At 36.9% G+C, this 23,984-nt stretch overlaps 3 protein-coding genes across 9 annotated transcripts in view; 2 read left to right on the top strand and 1 right to left on the bottom strand.

Moving 5' to 3' along the window:
* Positions 1-15,374, top strand: part of ACSM3 (acyl-CoA synthetase medium chain family member 3) — a 57,212-nt gene extending 41,838 nt beyond the window's left edge. For 2 of the 3 annotated variants that reach the window (XM_049638391.1, XM_049638392.1), the window contains exons 5-14: positions 1,697-1,840; positions 1,956-2,112; positions 2,388-2,467; positions 3,766-3,889; positions 4,834-4,914; positions 10,012-10,113; positions 11,294-11,421; positions 11,533-11,632; positions 14,421-14,540; positions 14,929-15,374. In XM_049638391.1, the coding sequence (XP_049494348.1) occupies positions 1,697-1,840; positions 1,956-2,112; positions 2,388-2,467; positions 3,766-3,889; positions 4,834-4,914; positions 10,012-10,113; positions 11,294-11,421; positions 11,533-11,632; positions 14,421-14,540; positions 14,929-15,015 (1,123 nt within the window). In that variant the 3' untranslated portion in view covers positions 15,016-15,374. Of the gene's footprint in view, positions 1-1,696; positions 1,841-1,955; positions 2,113-2,387; positions 2,468-3,765; positions 3,890-4,833; positions 5,121-10,011; positions 10,114-11,293; positions 11,422-11,532; positions 11,633-14,420; positions 14,541-14,928 lie in introns of those variants that run through there. The other variant, XM_049638393.1, reaches the window with a different exon arrangement.
* ERI2 (ERI1 exoribonuclease family member 2) lies at positions 2,106-23,796 on the bottom strand. 5 transcript variants are annotated; one of them, XM_049638389.1, is made up of 9 exons: positions 23,708-23,796; positions 22,355-22,422; positions 22,186-22,269; positions 20,801-20,928; positions 19,902-20,058; positions 18,805-18,905; positions 18,456-18,537; positions 17,802-17,890; positions 2,106-2,249 (listed from the first exon to the last, which is right to left on the bottom strand). In XM_049638389.1, the coding sequence occupies exons 1-9, from the start codon at positions 23,728-23,730 to the stop codon at positions 2,241-2,243; spliced, it is 741 nt and encodes a 246-aa protein (XP_049494346.1). In that variant the 5' UTR covers positions 23,731-23,796; the 3' UTR covers positions 2,106-2,240. The 5 variants fall into 5 exon arrangements, with proteins under 5 accessions (XP_049494346.1, XP_049494342.1, XP_049494343.1 ...); XM_049638385.1 differs by lacking the exon at positions 2,106-2,249 and adding an exon at positions 15,549-17,606; XM_049638388.1 differs by lacking the exon at positions 2,106-2,249 and adding an exon at positions 16,698-16,816.
* Positions 23,776-23,984, top strand: part of REXO5 (RNA exonuclease 5) — a 37,840-nt gene continuing 37,631 nt past the window's right edge. Inside the window, exon 1 of the mRNA XM_049638381.1 lies at positions 23,776-23,860. The gene's annotated coding sequence lies outside the window, so the exon portion shown is untranslated. The remainder of the gene's footprint in view (positions 23,861-23,984) is intronic.

The raw sequence follows: 23,984 nt of genomic DNA on the forward strand, positions 1-23,984 counted from the left end.
CTCCAAGCGTTCACATATATTAACTCATTAAAATGTCACAATAACCTAAGGAAAGGGTGCTATAGTAATACAGATGAATAAGGTCAAATGCTATGATCTGGCAGAGCTGGGTTTCAAACCCAGGGAGTCTGGCTTCTGAACCCACACTCCTAAAGGCTATGTTTACTGCCTATAGTGGTGAGAGATTGGTATGATAACCCCACCTTAGTTTTCAAAAGCAACTGTATTTACAATAAAGTGATAAATACACTGCTCTAGGTAATATTTTTAAGGAAGAAAATTATGAAATCATAGACTAAATACCTAGTCTACCTGTTAGGCTTTGAAAACAGCTTCTTGGGAGCCTGGGTGGCTTAGTCATTAAGCATCCAACTCCAGCTCAGGTCATGATCTCACGGTTGGTGAGTTGGAGCCCCACTTCGGGTGAGCCCTGCTTCCCTCTCTCCTCTCTCTCTCCTCCCTCTCTCTCTCTCTGCCCCTCATGGGATTCTCTCTCTCTCTCTCTCTCTCTCTCTCTCTCTCTCTCTGACCCTCTCTCACTTGCTCCCTCTTGAAAGAAAGAAAGAAAGAAAGAAAGAAAGAAAGAAAGAAAGAAAAAGAAAACAGCTTTTCTACAATTCTCGTGGCCTGGATTTTCTAATTCATTCATTCTCAGCCCAGTACTCCCAGATAAAATCTCTGTGTGCAGTGTTTACCTCCTCTTAGCTGCCCTAATGTGGGGCCTGTTAGCAGCCCAGTTATCCTTCAGAACTACAGCTGATCCTTGAACAATGTGGGAATCACCAACCTGCCTTATACTGTTACCCATGACTTCTATTAACACACTCAATTTTTTAAATACTTATTTATTTTGAGAGAGAGAGAGAAAGAGCACATGCAAGCAGGGGAGGGGCAGAGAGAGAGGGAAAGAGAATCCCAAGCAGACTGCACACTGTCAATGCAGAGCCTGATGTGGGGCTCGATCTCAAGAACTGTGAGATCATGACCTGAGCTGAAATCAAGAGTCAGATGCTTAACCATTGGACTGAGCCACCCAGGCACTCATATCACTTTTAAAAAAAGAAAAGAAAAGAAAATCATATTTGAGAACATCCACAGTGAAGGGGATGGGGCAGTTCTCACATAGCCATCATTATGAGATCATAGAATCCTCATTATGCTGGTGTTATGATCAAACTCTTAAGTTTTTTATCTATTTATTTTTTTTAATTAATTTATTTATTTCTGAGAGAGACAGAGAGAGAGCATGAGCAGGGGAGGGGCAGAGAGAGAGGAAGAGAGAGAATCCCAAGCAGGCTCCACACTGTCAACTCAGAGCCCCACATGGGGCTTGATCCCACAAACCATTAGATCACTACCCTAGCAGAAATCAAGAGTCAGACACTTAACCGACTGAGCCATCCAGGCACTCTCTTCAGTTTTTTAAAATGCATCAAGTCTTCTTTTTTGTATAGTAGAAAAGCTATGAAACCAGCCCATAAGTGGGCTTTGATGACAAAATTTAGTTTGATTCCAGAAAGCACCTAAGAAGATAGAGAAAGAGATGGTTTTTACCTTGGAATTCAACCCAAGTCACTGAGGCCTGACTCATAAGGTGAAGAGGTCTGAGTAGATGGTTTCTCGAATACTTGGCTGTGGTTAACAGCTCATGGTGCTGTGTATCATGTGCAGAATCATTGTAGTTCTTCCTTTGTAGACAGGCCAGTGACAACCACACCTGTGTGAAAACAAAACACGATGACATGATGGCCATTTACTTTACCAGTGGAACAAGTGGAACTCCGAAAATGACCGGACACACCCATAGCAGTTTTGGTTTAGGATTATCTGTAAATGGAAGGTACCTTCACGGAACTGCAGCTTGACATGTCAAAACTGCGGAGGTGATGATTCATTTATTGGTCTTTTAAATTTGTTTTTCCTACATATATCAGGATGATTCCTTGTTTTCCCAGGTTCTGGCTGGATTTGACACCTTCAGATGTGATATGGAATACCTCAGACACAGGCTGGGCAAAGTCTGCATGGAGCAGTGTCTTTTCTCCATGGATCCAGGGAGCATGTGTATTTGCACATTATTTGCCACGTTTTGAGCCAACTTCCATCTTTCAGGTAAGGCAGAGAACAAGAGGTCACCATTTAGAAATGCTTTAGCAGCGTTCCTGACAGGACTGATGAATACAGTAGCTTGCAGAAATCAGAGTGAACAACATGATTTAAGGTATTTCACACCTGGTAAGTCATTTATCCTGAAAAGATATACAGGCAAAAGGTGTGAGTGCATTTATGTTAGAATAAACAATGTTTAAGTTGCGCTGTGCCCTAAATAAACATTTAGCAACTTATTAAAGTTGTAGTAAGACTAAGAGTTTACTTCTAAATTGCAGACACTTTCCGAGTTTCCCATCACCGTCTTCTGTTCAGCGCCGACTGCATACCGAATGCTTATACAGAATGATATGACCAGGTAAGAAATGTTGGTAAATAGGCACTTAGTGGGGGTAAGGAGAGAGGAAGAGTAAGCCATAAAATAAAGGATCTTTCTGCCTAAAAACAAAGTTCCACACTAGTAGGTACAGAATTTAACAATCTCTTCACCCCCTTCTCCTTCTTGCTTTCATTCTTTAAATCATAATTATTACATCCAGGGCAGGCTCCCCCAAGAAAGGTGAGAAAAGGGAGGGTTTAGTCACAGGTATACCCCTGAGCCCAGAGGTTATGGATAAGAAAGTGTTCAATCTTTTGGATGATGAATGTTACATGAGCTGAGAAAGTAGAGAAATTACTCCAACTTGGAGCCCTGTCCTAGCAAATAGGAAAAAAGGATGAATGTCTTTTACTCTTGATTCCATTTGAAAGGGCACATTGGTAAATATTTTTAAATCATTAAAATTGCTAAAACATTTTGAATAGGAAATATTTCATATGACATATAATTCAATAGGTATATAAGATTATAGAATGGAGTCTCCCTCCAAACCTTGTCCTCAGTGTCAGTTCTCCTTCTCCCTGAAATCTGTGCTTATACAAACCAATATGCCAGTATTCTTCCCCTGTTCTTTTATACACATAAATGGAAACATAGTATGCTCACAGTTCTGCACCTTCCTTTTTTTGGCTAACAGTACATCCTGGAACTGTGTGCTATCCAATATGGTAACCACTAGCCACATGCAATTATTTAAATTTAACTTTAATTAAAAATTCACTTCCAAAGTTGCACTAGCCATGTTTCAAGTGCTCTGTAGCCACATAGGGCTAGGTGATACTGCAGTGGATAGTGCAGATAATAGAACATTTTGATTGTGGCAAAAAATTCTATTGGACAACACTGTCCAGGAGCTTCCTTATTTTTTTTTCCTTTTACAGCTCTATAGGATTCCACTGCATAAATATTCCACAGTGAATTTAACCATACAATTGGTAAATTCTTAATCACTGATTTAAAATGTTATTATGAGATACCTTCCCTGAGGATGACATAGCTTGCTTTTCCTTTTTTCTTTTTTCTTTTTCTTTTTTTTTTTTTTTTTTTTTTTTTTTTACAACAAATCACACACTCCCAGAAAATAAGAGGGGAAAAAAATGGATGTCTTGGGAGTCATTTTATGATGTTAGAAGGGTTTGTTCATTTTGTTTGTATTGAAGAGAGGAGTAAGGAAGGAACTAAAACACACTTCATATTGAATTTCATTAGAAATAACACTAATTTTCATTTCTCTCTATTCTTGTCTCCTAAATTTAACTTATTTGTTTTCTGAGAAGCTATAAGTTCAAAAGCTTAATGCACTGTGTGAGTGCTGGGGAACCAATCAATCCTGAAGTGACTGAACAATGGAGAAACCGAACAGGTCTGGATATCTATGAAGGATATGGACAGACAGAAACGGTATATGACCTCATTGAAAAGACAGGGACGGACTCGAGTTAGCTGGATAAATAAAAAGTGATTTATATAACTGATAAATTTTAAAAATAAGTGTTTATTATATCCTTACAATTGTTTGAGGGATAGGGCAGTAGAGGAGTGGTTAGAAGAGTAGTTTAAAGAAAGTTGGAGGGAAACCAGTTACAAAAAAAAAAAGTTACAACTGTAACAGATACAGTTGTTTAAGTAGCCATTCACTGAGAAAAACCACTATAGACCTGATTAGGGCAAGGGCATTAAAATATATTTTAAATGAAAGAATGCTAGATCAACAGACAGATTTCCCCTTATGAAAGAGCGAACTTTCTTACAGCTGCCTCAAAAATGGAAAATTCTGAGTTCCTTGCTACTTAAAATATTAAGAGTTCACTTAGATAACTCCTTGGCAAGTATACTCTAAAAGGGGTTATTTAAAGAGCTTGTAGACATAAGAAGAAGAAATTCTAGAGGAAGTGAATAAACTCATAACAAAAGTGGTTATTATGTAAGGAAAAGGAGGCATACAATGGAGCAGAAAAGGGAAAGGCTGAAAGAAATTTTTCATAGTGTCTTTTTATAATGCTTCTATTTATAAACCATAAGAATGGTCAAAAATTAATATACCAAAAATAAAATTTACAAATGTATTAAATAGAAAGAGCAGAACAAGTATCATGCTAATATAGGTATGTTTTCATAAATATGGATATTTTAGTAATTATCAATTTATTAAGTGTTATAACTTTACTGTATGTCTTTGTTTAGTGTCTATCTCTACACTCCCTGAGAGCAGAAAATTTGCTTTATTTTTGAGTCTGGTTCATCATAAATTTTCGATAATTATTTGTTGAATGAATGCATGTGGGTGAATAAATTAATTTTAAGTTAGTTGTAATGTTACTTTATTCTTTCTTCTTCTTAACTAGGTGCTAATCTGTGGAAATTTTAAGGGAATGAAAATCAAGTCTGGCTCAATGGGAAAGCCATCTCCTGCTTTTGATGTTAAGGTTTGCACATCCCCTTCCAGGAGAATATTTAACAACCTAATCTGTTTACCACCTACCCCTACACTCCTAGTTTTGGTGATGATTTCATGCTACTTCCATGATATCTTAATTTCCACGTATTAGAAATGGATTAGAGATATTACTTTAATGGTCTCCATTTTTTTTTTTTTTTTTAGCAAAGCAGTGGCTTGTGCCATGCAGTTCTAAGCATTTTATAAGTACTAATCCATTTGATTCCCAGAAAGAACCTATAAGAGACATACCAATATAAGAACAATTTTACAATGGCTGAAGGGGAATGAGAGATACAAGCTTCCAGTTATAGAATGAATAAGGTATAAAGATAAAAGATACAGCATAGGGAATATAGTCAATCAATACAATACAATATAGTATTGTAATCATAATGTGTGATGACATATGGTAGCTACATTTGTGAGCACAACATAATATATAAACTTGTCAAATCATTATATTGTAAACCTGAAACTAATATAACATTGTATGTCAACTGTCATTCAATAAAGAATAAAATAAAAAAGAACGATTTTACAGATGAGGCACAGAGAGGGAAGGAATTCACCAGAAGTCACATAGCTAGTGGCTACTAGTGCTGGGATTCAATTCCAAGCAATCTGGTTCCAATATCTATATTCTTAATCACATCATCGCACTGTTCCCTTTCTGATGAAGGAGGTCAAGACCTCCTGAGGGGTCAAGTAGGCCAAAGGAAGTTACAGTTTACAGTGGCTGAAATATTTTTATCTTTCCCTAGTCCTACCAGGCCATTTCCTGGCTTTCTTTAACCATGGCCATTATTACCACCTGATCCCTAGGGAGCATCCTATTCTCCTATCTGCACACTTTTTACAGGGTTAGAAATGTTCTCAGATCAACATACCCAAAGCCAGGTATAGCCAAAGGAACTTACACTAATATATAAGAGAAAACCATAGCATAGCAACAAAAACACAAAATGGATGAGCTGACAGAATGGAGAGCTTAGAACCAAACTAAATGAGGGTTAGTTATGGATTAGATCAATGCTTCCAAAGCTTTTCTGATCATAAGAATCACCTGGATACTTGTTTTAAAACACTAATTCTCAGGCCCCTTCTAGATGAAAATGAAATCTTTGTTTTAAACAAGTGCCCCAGTTCTTATGATTAGGTTAAGTCTGAGAAAATTTAGATGAAATTGATTGCTGATGTCACCGTTTATAGAATAAACCAGATGCTGGGTTCTTTCCCTTACTTTAACGTTGCTGAGAACCTTGTTTAAAGATAAGTTTGCCTCAGGGTTCCCGGGTGGCACAGTCAGTTAAGCTTCCAACTTTGGCTCAGGTCATGATCTTGTGGTCTGTGAGTTTGAGCCCTATGCCCAGCTCTGTGCTGATAGCTCAGGGCCTGGAGCCTGCTTCAGATTCTGTGTCTCCCTCTCTGTCTTCACTCTCTCTCTTTCTTTCTCAAAATAAATAAACATAATTTTTTTTTTTTTTTTTAAAGATAGGCTTGCCTGATGGCTCAGATCTGGCTCTACTATTCACTAGCTGAATGTCTTTGGGTAAATTGTTGAAGTCTCAGTTTCTTGATTTGTAAAATAGGGACTATGGTGAACGACTTGGGACTTAGTTGGTTGTAGCACTAAAAGTCATACATCCCAGGGACACTCTCCTGCCTTTGTCCTGGGCAAACTGAGATGGTTGATCGCCCTAATAATGAAACTGATATCATAGGTTTCTTGTGAGGATTAAATGAGATAATATCCCTAAAGAGCATAACAAAGTTCTTGGCACGTAATAAAGGTCTAAAAGATAGATGCCATTACTATCATTCAGCTCTCCCTTGCATTCTCTTCCTTTGAAAAGCTTTTCTTTTCTTTTTTTCTTTTAATGTTTATTTATTTATTTTGAGAGAGAGAGTGCGAAAGGGAGAAGGGCAGAGAGAGAGGGAGAGAGTGAAGGAGAAATGGGGTGGGGGGGGAGAGGCAGAGAGAGAGAGAGAGAGACAGAGTATCCAAAGCAGACTCTGCACTGATAGCAGAGAGCCTGATGTGGGGCTCGAACCCACAAACCGCAAGATCGTGACCTGAGCCAAAGTCAGACACTTAACCAACTGAGCCACCCAGGGACCCCTGAAAAGCTTTTCTAAGAAGAGATGGTCAGGGAGCCCTGGTTACATTCTGTAAACAGGCTTAATAATAGTTCATTGGTTTATAGGATGCCTTAGGTTGGAGAAAGAAATATTGATAGTTGAACATTCTCTTGTCTGCATTATATGCAATCAGGTTGGCATTTCACAAAGTTGTGTTCCTTTCTTCCCTCTTAGTGACAATTCCCAACATGCATTGCTATGAAGTTCTCACAGTACAGCTGTACTCACATGAATCCCAACAGCAATGTATCACCACTTTCCCACTAATTTAAGCCCTGTGGATTTCTGGAGCAACTATATTTGAATGCACAAAGGATGTGGCCAAGAGGAAAACTGCTCTATCATGCATCCCCACTCAGCATCATCACCTTCATTTCCCCCCCAATTTTTTATTGTAATAAAATACACATAGGAGCGCCTGGGTGGCTCAGTCGGTTGAACGTCCGGCTTCGGCTTAGGTCATGATCTCACGGTTTGTGAGTTCGAGCCCCGCGTCGGGCTCTGTGCTGACAGCTCAGAGCCTGGAGCCTGTTTGGGATTCTGTGTCTCTCTCTCTGCTCCTCCCCTGCTCATGCTCTGTCTCTGTCTCTCAAAATAAATAAACATTAAAAAAAATAATAAATTAAAAAAATAAATAATAAAATACACATAAAATTTATCATCTTGACCATTTTAAGTGCATAATTCAGTGGTATTAAATACATTCATAATATTGTGTACCTATTACCACTATCCATCTCCATAACTCTTTTCATCTCGTAAAACTGATTCTATATCCATTAAACAGTAACTTCCCATTCCCCAATGCCCCCAGCCCTGGCAACCATTCTACTTTCTACCTCTATGACAACTATTTTTTTTTCAGGATTTATTTATTTATTTATTTATTTATTTATTTATTTATTTATAATATGAAATTTATTGTCAAAATGATTTATTGTCAAACACCCAGTGCTTATCCCAACAGGTGCCCTCCTCAATGCCCATCACCCACTTTCCCCTCCCTCCCACCCCCCATCAACCCTCAGTTTTTTCTCAGTTTTTATGACTACTATTTATAAGTGGAATCATACTGTTCATCTTTTTGTGATTGGCTTCTCACACTTAGCATAATGTCCTCAAGTTTCATCCATGTAGCATGTGTCAGCATTGCCTTCCTTTCTAAGGCTGAATAATATTCCACTGGATTGGCTATAACACATTTTGCTTTTCTATTCATCTGTCAATGGGTGCTTGGGTTCTTTCCACATTTTAGCTATTACAAATATCTCTTGAAGAACATGATTTTAAATCTTTTGTGTATATGCCCAGAAGTAGAAATGCTAGATCATATGGTAATTCTATTTTTAATTTTTTGAAGAACTGCCATACTGTTTTCTACAGTGCCTATACCATTTTACATTCCCACAACAATGTCCAAAGGTTCCAATCCCTCCATATCCTCACCAACACTTATTTTCTGTTTTTTTGATAGTAGCCATCCTAATGGGTGTGAAGTGGTGTCTCCTTATAATTTTGATTTGCATTTCCCTAATGCAGCTATCTTCATTTTTAACTTTTCCCCAAGAGCTCTTATTACTGCTTTTGTTACCTAGATAAGAGCATCTGCAGTGACATCCTGGAATCTGGGGATATACTCCAACCAGCTGGATATGAGATTCTTGCAACTTCAAAGCTCCAAGCCCATAATTTTCATGATTTTAAGAACACTTGAATAAGGAACATGATTCTCTCCAGAAATAGAACATTCTCATCTATTAAAGAGTAGTCTGTGAAGTATTTAGAACTCTTAAAACATCTCCTTTCCATCAGTAATTCCTTGATACTGGAGCCAAATATTCTTTAGATGACTGGGTGGGAATTTATATTTTTTTATTTACAAGAACTTAAAAGTAAGATTTTACATTTAGAATTCCTTTGCCTTTCAAGTTTCTTTTTGGAGACATAGCTCATTTCCATCTGGAAAGTGCCAAATAAGTATTATACCCTTATTTTCCACACAAGCCATTTCACACAAACCTGGGTTTGAAGGCTCTTGGAGGATATATGTAAAAGTAGAGTGTTCATGTTTAAAAACAGCTAAAAGTTACTTAAGGCAAAATCTGGCACACGAATTAAGCAATCAACCTGAGAAATGTGCATCTGGATTTTTAAAAAGTGGACTGAACTCCCTGAAGAGATTCTACAAAGAAGTGTAATGATGAAAAAGGATAGGATCTGGAGTGTGGTTGTTGAGATTTGAATTCCAGCTCAGTCATGTACTTTGTTGCTTAAACTTTGCACCTCAGTTTCCTCATACGTAAAATGAGCATAGTGATAGTGATAACCAGATAGGGCCGTTGTAAGGACTAAAGAAAACAATACACGTGAAGTACGTAGAGCTCTAGCATTTATTACTTGGAATGCAGTCAGTGCTTACGAGATGCTAGGCACTTCAGAGAATCAGAGGACTGGGGAGAAGGTAAGAAAGCAAGACTTTTAACATATCACCAGTGTCTCCACCAGAGAACATTCCCCTTTCCTCGCTTATAATGGGCTCCTGAAGTAAGGTTTTGTTTGTTCCACAGTTAAATTTTGAAAAACTGGTAATGAAATATTTACTTAAAAGATAATCAAGATATATTGCCAATTGATAAAAGCAGGCTGTAAAACAGTATATATAAAGTGATTCTATTTTTTTCTATGTCTATACTGTCTCAAAAAATATCACCAAAAATGTGATTATTGCTAGATAGTGAAATTAAAGACATTTTTTATTCTTCTTTCACGTTTTGCTAACTTGCATTTTAAAATATATTTTGCAGTAAGAATTTAAGTAAAACATATTTCTTTTGGGAATTAAAATATACTTAAAATACAAAACAAAACATGCAAAGTAAAAATTTAACATGTTGGCACATTAAATAAAATATTCCCTTAAATAAATCATTCTATTTTATCCTAGATTTTAGACATAAATGGCAATGTTCTACCTCCTGGAGAAGAAGGAGATATTGGCATTCAAGTCCTACCTAATCGACCACTTGGCCTTTTTGCTCATTACATAGTAAGAGATTTATTTCCTATTTAATTCTCAAAAGGAGAGCCTGGGTAGCTCAGTTATTTAAGCACTGACTCTTGATATGGGCTTAGGTCATGATCCCATGGTTTGTAGGATCGAGTCCCACAACAGGCTCTATGCTGACAGCGTGGAGCCTGATTGGGATTCTCTCTCTCCCTTTCTCTGCCCTTCCCCTGCTCTCTCTCTCTCTCTCTCTCTCTCTCTCAAAATGAATAAATAATACAAAAATACATATTTTAAAAAGTGCTTGGTAACTATCCCTATTTGTCACAAAACACACGTAGGATAGGTGCTTGGCTTTTTGAGAGACTCATTGTCCTGAATTGTAATCCCTCAGGTAGGAAACTGAAGAAACGCCCAAATGCTTATTCTCCCTGGGCTAGATCACTGCTCCAGGCCCATGAGGGTAAGAGAAGGGAGCCCTAGAAAAACAGCCCTCTTTGTATACACTGATCATCTCCGATAGAAGACAGCACCCAATCATTTTCCTGAAATGTGATTAGTGGTTTCCCTTCTGAACAGCAGTGAGAGGGAAAGAAAGTGGGGCAGTGGGATTAAGTAAATGTCTTTCACTAGAGCCTTTACAGGCTCCCTACTGTTTGCAGACCTATTTTCATGTCTAATTGAAGTATATATATTTTAAAGTTTGCATCACTATAATCAAAAGTCCAGGTTCTACTTGTCAGTGAATTTTACATAATGTAACAATCCTTCATTTTTCCTCCTACCAAGTTGCAGAACCAGTTTTGTTTCTAAAACAAAATACAAAAACAGAAAAACTGCTCTTTGAATTATTAGGTGCTGGTGCTTTCTTTTAACTCTAAGCATTCACTTCTCGCTTTTCCTACCCGTATTAGATATTAACCACTTAGCAAAAGACTTAATTAGCCCATATCTTGGAGCTCTGAACTCTTGCAGATAGTGATCATCATAGACAATTCTCAGGATGGCAGCATGCCTAGTCTTTGTAACTGTAGTTTACCTCTCTTCGATTGGGCTAGCTCAATGCTGGAATTGCATCCTTACTTCCTGCACTGGCTCCTCTTCATTCCAAGGCTTCTCAAAGAAACCAAACTTTTTTTTTTCTCCTTCAACACTTAAAAATCCAACGGAACAGAAGAATCACATTCACAGTAATATTAACAAAATGCTACTTGTTTCACAGGATAATCCTACAAAAACAGCTTCAACCCTACGAGGCAATTTCTATATCACTGGGGACCGGGGCTATATGGATGAAGATGGGTATTTCTGGTTTGTCGCAAGATCAGATGATATCATATTATCCTCTGGGTAATTTTCTTTTTCATCTGTGCATATGTCTAAGTTAATTGATCATCAGTGTGTTCTAGAGTGAACCTGCTGCTCACCTTTATATATTCCTGTCATATGTTTATTTCCCAGTTACAGAATTGGACCATTTGAGGTAGAAAGTGCCCTGATTGAGCATCCTGCAGTTGCAGAGGCAGCTGTTGTCAGCAGCCCAGATCCCATCAGGGGAGAGGTAAAAAAAATGGATTCATCTCCACTTTATAATTTGTTGGCTGTCTAACATACTTTTCAACAGTTTATGGAAACACAATTAAATGATTCATTCGCTAACTTTGCAAGTCACATAGTCATTAGTAAATATGCTAGTCAGGAAAGAATTGCTAAAGATAAGACTGAAAATATATATAAGGAATTTGAATTCTTTCCATGCAGGGATGGTGTGAATGCCAACAACTCAGGTTCACAGCAGGATAGGATGTCAGAGGTCAGCTAGATAGAATCGCGTTATTCCCCAGGTTTGGAAACAACATGGTCCCTTATGTAGCTGAGGAGGATAGGCTGGCATCACATATCAGGGGTGGGAGCAAGGTCAAAGGTAGGAACCAAGGCAGCAATTAGAAGTAGGCTGGGTAGGTAGCCAAGTAGAGAATTCAAAAAAACTGTGAATAAGACAGGAGTCCTGAAAGCTCTTCCTTTTTTTTTTTTTTTTTTTAAAGTAAATGCCCAATGATGGGCTTGAACTCACGACCCTGAGATTAAGCGTTACATGTTCTACTGACTAAACCAGCCAGGCACCCTTGAAAGCTCATTCTTTTTGGGGTTGGTCAAATGGTAGTTTGGGTTTAAAGTTTCCATGCCACTCTTCAGGTCCCCTTTGCCAGGCAAGGCCCCCAATATTCCAGATAGATGAGAGCAGGGAATTGAGCTGGTGATTAAAATGTATTCCTTCACTCTGAACTCCACCAGTAGGATCACACAGCTTTTTGGAATTTGAAGGACATTGGACATAGACTAATGCAATGACAGACATAAATATTCTCTATCTGCACCATCCAATACAATAACCACACATGGCTATACAGCACTTGAGATATGGCTAGTGTGGCTGAGAACATTTTTATTTCATTTTAATTTAAATTTAAACAGCTACATGTGGCTAGTGATTACTATATCAAATAGCACAACTGTAGGCTCTTCTCATAAAAATGCAAAATTTTGCATAGAATTTGAGAGAAATTCTGAAGCCCACTTAAGGATTTTAATTAAAAAAAAACAAAAAAAAAAACAAAAAACAGGGGCGCCTGGGTGGCTCAGTCGGTTGAGCCGCCGACTTCGGCTCAGGTCATGATCTCGCGGTCCATGAGTTCGAGCCCCACGTCGGACTCTGTGCTGACAGCTCAGAGCCTGGAGCCTGTTTCAGGTTCTGTGTCTCCCTCTCTCTGACCCTCCCCTGTTCATGCTCTGTCTCACTCTGTCTCAAAAATAAATAAACGTTAAAAAAAAAAATTAAAAAAAAACAAAACAAAAAAACCCACAACAAACAGATCATCTGGGTGGCACAGTAATTAAACATCTGGACTCTTGATTTCAGCTCAGGTAATGATCCCAGCGTCATGGGATCAATTCCCACATCAGGCTCCATGCTGAGCATGGCACCTGCTTGAGATTCTCTCTCTCTCCCTTTGTCCCTCTCCCCGCTCACACACTCTCTAAAACAAAACAAAACAAAACAAAACAAAACCCAAAAAACAAAAAACTTGTACTTCTAATACTACTACAACTAATACTTAATATTTCTGATGACTTAGCATGTTCCAGGTATTATAAGCCCTACACAGGGCCTGTATATGTAAGGTTATCTAATTCTCACAACTTTTTTTTTTTTTTTTTTTTTTTTGGAGAAGGAAACTGAGGCACCGAAATGTATCCTAACTTCCCCAAGATTACACAACCAAGTGTGATTCGAACCCAGGCTGTCTGATTTTAAAGTTCATGCTCTTAACCATGTTAGGGTGTTCTTATTAGTTTACCATCTTATGTAATGATTTATAAAGACTTTTATAAAAATAAAGTAGACCTTATCCAAGGTGTACAAATCATCAATATGCAAACTAATAATTACAAATATTAGTTCTCAATGTGCATCTGCATTATTCACTTATAGCAAGGATAAATTTAATTCATAAAAATGTTGATAAAGCAGAAGAGTAGGTATAAACACAAAAACATTTTATGAAATATCAAAAAATGGATAGGATAAAATTGTATAAATACGTATATACATGATCCAAAAACTGGGCAGGATTTTCCAGAACACTTCAAAGAAGAGTGAATTTTGAAAAACAGCATTTGTGAGCATGAAGTGATGAAGTCTTCCCTGTCTTCTGTCAATTAGAGAACAACGGTCACTACCACTTTTGCTCGTTTCTCAGGGCCAGGTAATTGGTCAGAGTAGTAGCAAAGTGGCTGTTGGAATCTTCACAGTCTTACATCAACACAAGTGTCTCTGGAATAAAGAGTGTGCAGTCTCAACTATTCCCTTCCACAAGGATATGGCAAACTAAGTGTGAATACTCTTTATAAGGGCCATACTGAGGGTGGGGATCTAGAAAGTAGGCTAGATAGGCTAGGTTGTTACCCAAGAGACTGTACTTAGTACATTGTCAAGTTTCTAAGAGGAAATTTTCTTGAAGGAAATAAAAGATGAGGCAAGAAGTCAAGAGCAAAGACAGCTCAGAAACACAAACAGGTCAGAAAGTAAAGTTCAAGATGTTTTTAGATAAGAAGGTTCAAGTTATTGGCAAAGCAGGGGTCCCAGAAATTCTTGAATTAGATACAGAACAGGAGGTGTGGGACTCCAATGGCTGGCTTAAGAGCACAGAGCTGGGATCAAACCCTATGAAGCCTTCTGCCCCCAATCCCGGGCACTTAGATTCCCAGTTAGAGAAAGTAAACAAGACACACTGAAACATAAAAATGCATAACATATCTTCCTGGTGTTTCAAATTTTTTTTTTTCAGGTAGTAAAGGCTTTTATTGTTCTGAGCCATGATTACAAGTCACATGATCAAGAACAACTAAAAAAGGAGATTCAGGAACATGTAAAAAAAATTACAGCACCTTATAAATATCCGAGAAAGGTAGGTATTCTAATTATGATGACAATTTGCTTAGTGTTCTGAAAAACTTCAGCTGTTTACTTTTTCCATTTTAATGAATATTCTCCTCAAACATGCCACACCAAATATTCCAAACTGAACTAATGACATGGATAAGATTCATAATCTTTGAGATTAAAATGAAATTCTTGACATAATTTTTTGGGTCATCTGGCTAACTGGACGTGTAGTAAATACTAAATACCAAGAAAAAACTCCTCAACAATACCTCTGCTGTTTTGGTTGTTACCAAAACCCACCCAGATGGGTACCTTAATTCTTTCACTTAGAGATAATAAAACTGCTATATAATTGGATTTGTCTAAAGATGAAAACTTCTTGGCTAATTTTCTTCCCTTGATACCAACAGGTAGAATTTATTCAAGAGTTGCCAAAGACTATCAGTGGGAAGATAAAAAGAAATGAACTAAGGAAGAAAGAATGGGAAATGATTTAAATCCATTCCATTCTATTATTTATCACAGTATCTATAAAACAAAGACTGTACAAACACAAGATTATGGAGAGGTGATTAAAAATATAATAGTATACTTGTAAATTGTTGATTTAAAATGACTTATGGTTGGGGTGTCTGGCTGGCTTAGTCAGTAGAGCATGCAACTCTTGATCTCAGGGTTGTACGTTTGAGCCCCACATTGGATGCAGGGATTCCTTAAAAAAAAAAAAAAATCTTTAAATAAGTATCTTGTGGTTATAACATCAGAGGCTGAATTTTGAAATAAAATATTCGGTAAATTCCTCTGCATTAGTGTCAATGTTCTCATGACTTTGGTAATATAAAAAGAATACCATCAATTGCTGAGAAATTTTTAAACATGTATTATCCAAACCAAGTTTCTGATGTGTTGGTTTTCAAACTCTAGTTGAGTAATTCTTCTGGTATGTTGATGTACAAATCAGAACAAATCTTCAAGCTTTGAAATAAAACTAAACAACTTATTTTAAAAGTTTTTAGGGGTACCTGGATGGCTCAGTCAGTAAGTGTCCAACTCTTGATTTCAGGCTCAGGTCATGATATCACAGTTCATGAGCTTGAGCCCTGCTGTCAGACTCTGTTCTGACAGCGTGGAGCCTGCTTGGGATTCTCTCTCCCTCTCCTCCCTGGACCCACCTTCTCGTGCTCTTTTTCCGTCTCTCAAAATAAATAAAATTTTTTAGAAAAAAAAAATATATCAGTTAGATTTCCTAATTCTCAAAGTACAAGCGTCTATCTGAAAATAGACTAGGGATTTTTAATAGTCACATTTTTATTCAAGTAATTTAAAAACAGTTTAAATTTATTTCAAGGTCTACCTGTAAAAGAAGGATGTTATATACTATTGTTGTTTATTATATCTAGTCTAATAGAATATATAAAATATTTGTGGTTCTTGATAAAAGTATGATAAATTTGGCACGTTAATATATGACAAAAATAAAAGTGTAAGACGATTATCAGAATATTCATGATGTTTGGAAATTCAAGGAACAATCAGGATTCATAGATGAATGAATACAAGAGAAGTATTAGATAACTGATCAAGGAAATTCAAAGTGTGTGAAATCAATTTTTTTCTCATTTTCAGTGTGTGTGCATGCATGTGTGTTTAATAGCCCCAGTGCAGTCTACAGAACTCAGATATGCTAAGTCCCCATGACTTGTAGCCCTATACACTTTTTTCTCTTTATCACACAAAAAGTCACATTAAAGTAAAAACACAGTTTAGTCATAGGGAAGGTTTATCAATTCCTCATTGAAGGTCTGAGTCTCAATGAATTTTTAGTAGAAAAATTTACATTTCTGTCACAAATATGGCTTATTTCTGGGGAACTAAAAGTGGGTCCCCCTGGAGAATAAGACAGAACGCTGCTGTTGGCTCTCTCCTTTCGAAGTGTTTGTTCCCACTTAAAATAACCACAACATTTTCTATTTTCTTGGTATTTCCCATTTGGGCAACAAAAGAAGACTTTTCCATGGTTTGGTCCATTATTAGAAACAACAAGTCTCTTAGATCTTCGGCCACACTTGCATAATGGAGGTGTCATTTTTCCACTCTTCCAAGGTCCTTCTAGGTTAACTGTAGAAGCTAAGACAGAGGGGAGGACCTTCTGGGAACAACTTCTCACTGGGAAGCCATCAGATGATGTAGGCTTTTCTTCATGAATAGTGAAGGACTGTTTTTTTGCTGGTGGGAAAGCTGGGAGACTGGATGGATTCCTTTTAGTACTACCTAAAAGGAGGGGGTATTTCCCCAAAACTGAAGGATGAGACATACTGGCATTAATATTGTTGGAGCTACTTGATTTGCATTCAGGTAATTTAAAGTCAGAAGCAACTGAACCTTGATCTTTGGCATCTTTTACATGATAAATAGTAGTATGTGGACTCTTATAAACAATAGACTTAGAGGTCTCAGAGTTTTGAGGAGTTTCTTCTGTGCCTTCCTTTAAAATCATTAATCTTTCTATGGAATTAAGTGAAGTGTCTAAGTTTGAGTCATTAATGGGAGGTATACAATCTATATTTTGCTCAGGCTGAGATGCTGGCAGTAAAGCTACATCCTCCCAATCAGCCAACATAGGTAAACAATCAAGAGCAGAACTCATTTCCATATCAGAAATATGATTAACAGATGAAATGGTAGTTGAAATAAGTACCAATTCTGAACTAACTGTTGAAGACATAGGTTTGGTACTAAATGCAAGGTGTTCATTTTTTATGTGCTTCTGCATAGGTGTATTCAAGCTGGGAGACTGCAACTGCTCCAGGGAAGTAGAGGGCTTTGTATTAAAAAGAGATAAATAGTCTTTGCCACCGTGAAGACCCACTTTTACATTGCTCTTTAGTTGGAACTGATCTTGTCCCTTTATAGGAGAATTCATACCAGCTGACCTCAACTGAACTTTTTCATGAGAATTTACTGTATTTTTAGGCTCCCTATCATATGTGCTCAGACCCCAAATGCTACTGTTGCAGGCCGATGCTTCTTCAACTTGATTCGTATTCAAATTTCTGGCCAAAATTTTGGGATTCTTCTTAGTGGGAACCTATGATTCCACAGAATAGCTTTAGAAACTGTACATTCATAATTTCTTTATTATACACTATATGATTTGACAAAAAAAGAAAAATGTCATCATTCATTGATTTATCAATGATTGCATGCAATGGTATCTGTATTTCCATGAACGTATGATTACTTCTGGAGTTTGATATAACCAAATAGGCAAGATACCACTAACCTTGTTCAAGGACCTTGTAATTTTCATTAAGCAACCATCCCTGATCATTTTCCAAGCAAGAAGGGCAGTATTCCGAGAATCATCCAACCCTGAGTAAATAGATATCAAACACTGAATTTAGTAGTACCAGCATAAAGAAGTATAGCAAAAATAAGAAATCACAATTTAAATTGGAGCATACTATTTATAATCATCTACTAATTTTAATCATGATAAATTAGACTAGCAAAAAGCTGTGGCAACTGTACCAATAAAGACAAGATCACACACATTTATAGAGAAGAAGATAAAAATCTATTACAGTTCGCAAAACTGTAACCAACATTCTGTAGGGGCCATGTTTTGTGAGTAATCTAATGATCTTGTTTGGTTTTTTCACTAATTCAATGTATTATCTGGGCATTTGTTAAATCTCCATTTGATTTAGCTAATTTCCATTCTTATTAGCAACTAACCCACTAGATGGCAGTCTTTATCCTACAATACTAGTAATTTGAAAGAAATAATTTGAATGGTATAGTATAGATTAGGAGCTTTTTTTAGGTTGAAGGATATTCTTTATTAATGACATCACCAAAAACATGAGATTCATACGAAAGATTTTATAAAAATAAAATGACTTAGATAATAAAATTATTTTTAATTTATACTAACCAGAATGTTCTCTTCCCAAGAATTCTATTCCCACTTCCTGCAGGGCACCACTTAGTCCTTTTGGTTTTCTTCTATAGAAAATCTAATCAAATAAAAGAAGACATATCCAAAAAAAGTTACTATTAGAAAGTCTATATATTAACCACTTACTTTTCATAATTTTTAGTTCTATTAGATTTGGAATGTGTTTATTATGTTGTGCTGTTTTACAGACTTTAAAAAATGTATTTATGTAAAAGTTTCAAAAGAAAACATTTCATTTATAGTAACCTATAGCCATGCGTGGGATGAAGTTTCATCATTTTCCAGTAGAAGAAAAGTGAACATGCCCCCCATCTTTGACCCTTACCTTATAAGTTACTCTGAGATCAATCCAAGAATTTAAGAACACAGGTTTTAACAGCTGTTTTCTTTTACACTCATACTCCAGGCAAACCCCCAAGTCCCAGTCTGCATTAAGTATATTAAAATAGAACAAATTCAAAGATGCCAAGCAGTTTTTACTTATGTATGCTATCACCATTTACAAATAAAAGGTTGAAAGATGATATAAAATAAAATACTAAAATTTATAAAAACATAATATAGTGCTCGCTTCGGCAGCATATATACTAGAAAAACATAATATACATAATAGTATACAGTATACCACCAAAACATACTATATTCTATAGTATATGTACCATATATAGTGTATAAGCTATAATGTGTATGCTATAACAATATACTATATAATATAAAATACAATTTCATTGCTGTTAATATCTAACAATTATTCACTTTACATAATTTATTATTAAGAAATTAAGTTGGTAACTAAATTTCAAAATGATTTCTTAAACACCCCAAAAAACACACTAAATATTTCAGAAAGAAGAATAAGGTGTCAAGTTACAAGGCCTACATGGAGAAGGTTATCTGTTTTTAAAATTCTAGGAAAATACTAATGTAACTGAGAAACCAGACATCTTACAGAAACCTAAAACCAAATATGACTATCAATGCTATGCTATCAATGGCACAGCATTGCTATCAATGCCTATTAATGGCAATGCTATATCACAGGCATACAAAACATCTACTTTAATAACCCATTTTTTCCTAGTGTGAAAACAAAGGATGTGAGTTGAATTAAGATTCTTTTTATTCAAGATTGTAGAAAATAGCATAAGAGTTTTCACTAAATCATCTTTGCCTGGAACCAGAAGAACAGAGAGGAAAAATCTAAAAATATTCTTAAAGTTAAGTCTTAAAATTTTAAGGTATCCCAGAATGGTAATTTGAAAAATATGAATAAACTTACTTTCCTTGGTTAACATCTGTTAGGCACTTAGATTTCTTTTTGAGTCTCAAGAAGTTAACAAGTATAATTCTTACTACAGATGAAGAATTACATAGTAGTAATCCTACTCATTAATGATTTATAGGTATTAACTTATTTTTTACCTGACCAAGTAACAAATGCACATAATTTTACTTCGGAATTAGACAGATCTGAAATCCCAGTAGCAAAAATAATTTTCTTCTGTTGCTGAATCTTCTGAATCCATTTACAGAACCGAGATAAGCATATCCTCAGAGGGACTCCTTCATCAACTTGAGCCTGAGTAAAGCCACAAAATTTGAATTCAACAATAAAATTCTACAATTATTGAACACATCATTAGCACATAATTATGCACTATAGGGGGATATAAAAAAGAAGAGGTTTGGACTGGCAAAGAGTTTATTTAGTGAAAAAGATATTAAAACACATGCAAGAGAATATAATGATTAGAATGCTGCAAGATAAGAAAAATTAGGTTGCTCTACCTAAAATCACACAGAAATATAGTAATTAAATCCTGACAGAAATTTGATGTCACTTAATTTCCATAAAATAAATTTGATATTCATTTTTATGCTATTCTTTTTCATTTTTAAAGATTCCAACAGAGTTCTAGAGGGAACATTATTTCTCCTAACAGTGCATAAATCTAATTCCAAGTGGTATATAGTTTTCCCTTTCTTTTTAAAACTGATTACTGAATTTTATGTTTTTTTTTTAGTTTATATATTTTAAGAGAGAAAGAGAGAAAGTGTAAGCAGGGGAGGAGCAGAGAGAGAGGAAGAGAGAGAATCCCAAGCAGGCTCCACACTGTCAGCACAGAGCCAGACACGGGGCTCTATGTCATGAAAAGTGAGGTCATGACCTGAGCCAAAACCAAGAGTTGGATGCTTAACCAACTGAGCCACCCAGGCAACCCTTAACTGATTGATGAATTTTAATATTTGCATCACACTTACTTGTTTCTGGGGGAGAGGGGTAGGATGAGAAGAGAGAAAGGGAAAAGGGTAGGGCATACCTGATTTATGCCTGTCAGTTCCATGCAAAACTCAGAAAGAATCGGATGTTCCTGAGGCTGAACATAAGTATGGAACTCAGATTCAATCTCTCCAGTTGATGTGCTCAGTAATACTGCTGGAAATTCAACTATATGAAAGAATCACCAATTGACACTGGAATGTATAATTGTTATATTAATGATGTAATCACTCTAAATTAAACATAATGTACCATCATACAGTATTGTATACATTATATACATAAATTATATATATACATATATATGTATATGTGTATATATATATATATATATATATATATATAGCTTATAGCATCATATAACATCGTTTCAGTAAAAGCATATTAAAATGACCTGAACAGTGTGATATAACAGTTATAATAAAATTATGCCAAAGAATAAGTCAGAATATTAAAATTTTGAGTATACCTACTTAAAACTCTTGAATACCACAATTAAATAAGAAGACCACACAGAAGTTGAAATGTACTCCTTTTTGCAAAGGTATTTTTTTCAGTTTCTATACAACTGAAATTTTGTATGGAATTCTAAAATTATTTTATATGATGATACATTTAGATATTAGGTTTTTGTTCTCTCCTTTGGTCAAGTCAGGTTTTATAGTAAACTACCAATTCATAAACTATCTGTTTTCTTTAAACTGTTGAAATGAAAATATTACTCAGCCATCAAAAAGAATGAAATCTTGCCATTTGCCATGACATGGATGGAGTGAAATAAGTCAGTCAGAGAAAGACAAATATCATATGATATCACTCATAGGTGGAATGTAGAAACAAAATAGATAAACATATGGGAGAGGGGAGAAAAAAGAAAAAAAAAACAGAGAGGGAAGCAAACCATAAAAGACTCTTAAAAGATAGAGAACAAACTGAGGGTTGATGGAGGGAGGTGGGTGGGGGACAGGCTAGATGGATGATGGGTATTAAAAGAGCACTTGTTAGGATGAGCACTGGGTATTGTATGTAAGTGATGAATCACTGAATTCTACTCCTGAATCCAATATTTTACTGTATGTTAACTAACTAGAATTTAAATAAAAATTTGAAAAGAAAAATAAACTATTGACTGATTTTATTCTATAAACTTTATTTTTTTAAGTTTATTTATTATTTATTTTGAGAAAGACAGCATGCATGAGCAGGGGAGGGGCAGAGAGAAGGAAGAAAAGAGTATTCCAAAAAAGCTCTGCACTGCCAGTGCAGTGCTTGACATGGGCTTGAACCCATGAACTGAGATCATGATCTGAGCCAAAGTCAAGAGCCAGACACTTAATCAAGAGAGCCATCTAGGTACCCCTGTATCTATAAACTTTAAAGTGACTCCTCTAGGGCTAGCTTTGGTCATTAGCAGTCCAGACTTACTTATTTCTTGGCTCTGGTGGCGTTTCCCATCATTCCAACATGTTGATTCAAAATCAATGACAATTAAATAGTCAAACAACTGCTCTGAAAAACAAAGGGTATCCTTATGCTTTACCGGCATTAAAAGTGCAAGGATACAACATGTAAAGAAATGAAGCACACTACTTACTGGATTTGCTTCTTCCTACATTTCCATTTGTTGGTGCAACTGACTTTCTTCTAATTAATCCAAGCTGCCTAAAAATGTAAAACAACCCAGTATGTTCAACAAACTCATTCACGCTCCTGTCTGAATATGCTAACAAACTAATGATATAACCCTCATTATTAATGTATCAATGTTAGAGGAAATTGAACTAGACTTTGAGAGCAAAAGACCTTGGTTCTTATACTGACTGTCACCCTCTTTTGATTTTAGTAGTCATTTTACCAGCATGAGCCTCAAAGTTCATATTTGCAAACTTAGACTAATTCTTTCTGCTCCCCTTATTTTACAGTAAATACTGAGGAACTTGAGTGATTGCAGAAGACGCACTGACAAACTTATTTTTGCCTTTGCATTTTTCATGCCCTTGCTATGTGCAAAGCACAGTTCTGAGGAGATTGGGCTGATCCAGTCTTCTAGGAGCTCAAAATATACCTGCGTCATGAAACTGGACATTCATGGTAAAAGACTGTAAGGTAATACTGGAGTCCACAGAAAGGGCTGGGCTTACTGAGATGTTAAGACAAACCACTCTGACAATTGGTAGAGTTTAATCAGGCAGACACTTCCTGTTGCAGTTTTTAGTTTAAGAGGTGTGATGGGGGAAGAAAAAAAGAAGAAAAAGGAGGTGTGATGGAAGTGCAAACAGCTGGGAATAATTGCTCATATCTATTTGATTGCTTACTAGATAGTAGGCACTGAACTCTGGTGATCTCAGTCCTCAACAATGGTACGAGGTAGTCACTTTTGCTACCTCTACTTTATGGATAAGAAAACACTCGGTGATTTGCCAAAGAACACAGATTTGGTGTGTGAACCTAGGATCGTCCAACTCTGAAGCCCATGCTATCTTCCAATACATTATTACAGTACATCTAGAAATCGGAAATGTGCACAGCGAGACCGGGAATCAGGGAGAAGGCCACAATTAATTCACATTATGAATTAAACGTATCACGAGGAAGTGATGGGGTGAACCGCTTGACAGGTGCAGTGGGGGTTGTCTGAGACCTCGGAACGGCCTACCAGGCGCTGTCACCTTTAACCCGTTTCCCGAGGTCTAGAATGGGCAGACACGGGCTCAACGCCACACAGTCGCGAACCCGGTCCTTCCAGCCTCGCGCAGAGGGCGGCCTGAGGCTCGAGACCGAGGTCCAGACAGAGATCTTTCAGTCCGGGCCAGAGAAGGCAGGCAGGTCGGAGACGCCGGGATACAGAGCATGAAGCCTGACACCGCGGATGCCCACTGCCTAGCCCTACCGCGGTCCCCAGCGCCGGACCAGGAGCCACCCCAAGCCCCCCAAACCCTTCGCGTACCGCGCCAACTTCTTGGTAGCCATTCTCCGCTCTCCTTTCTCCTCTCAGCTCAACTGCCGGAAGTCGTCAGACTCCCACTTCCGGCCCGTTCAAAAGCCTGGCGCGGTTGAGGCGGCAGCCGGGGCTGCGGTTCTATTTGCGACTGAGGCGGAGGTAGCTGCGACCTGTTTTCGCTTCCCGGCTTCTCTTCGGCATTTGCGGGGTTCGGGGGGGCGCGGGGAGTGGTTTGGCAGGGAAGGCTCTTGGCAGTAACTTTCCTCTTTTCCAACGGGCGGAG

Source organism: Panthera uncia, chromosome E3, assembly GCF_023721935.1.
Source record: "Panthera uncia isolate 11264 chromosome E3, Puncia_PCG_1.0, whole genome shotgun sequence".
In the NCBI taxonomy this organism is placed as follows: Eukaryota; Metazoa; Chordata; class Mammalia; order Carnivora; family Felidae; genus Panthera; species Panthera uncia.

Bases quoted from the DNA above. Each gene is read 5' to 3' on its own strand.
- ERI2 (XM_049638385.1), bottom strand. From the start codon at position 23,730: ATGGCTACCAAGAAGTTGGCGCG. The intron at 22,423-23,707 runs GTACGCGAAGGG...TTACATTTTTAG, and splicing joins GCTACCAAGAAGTTGGCGCG to GCAGCTTGGATTAATTAGAA. The intron at 22,270-22,354 runs GTAAGTAGTGTG...TTTGTTTTTCAG, and splicing joins TGTAGGAAGAAGCAAATCCA to AGCAGTTGTTTGACTATTTA.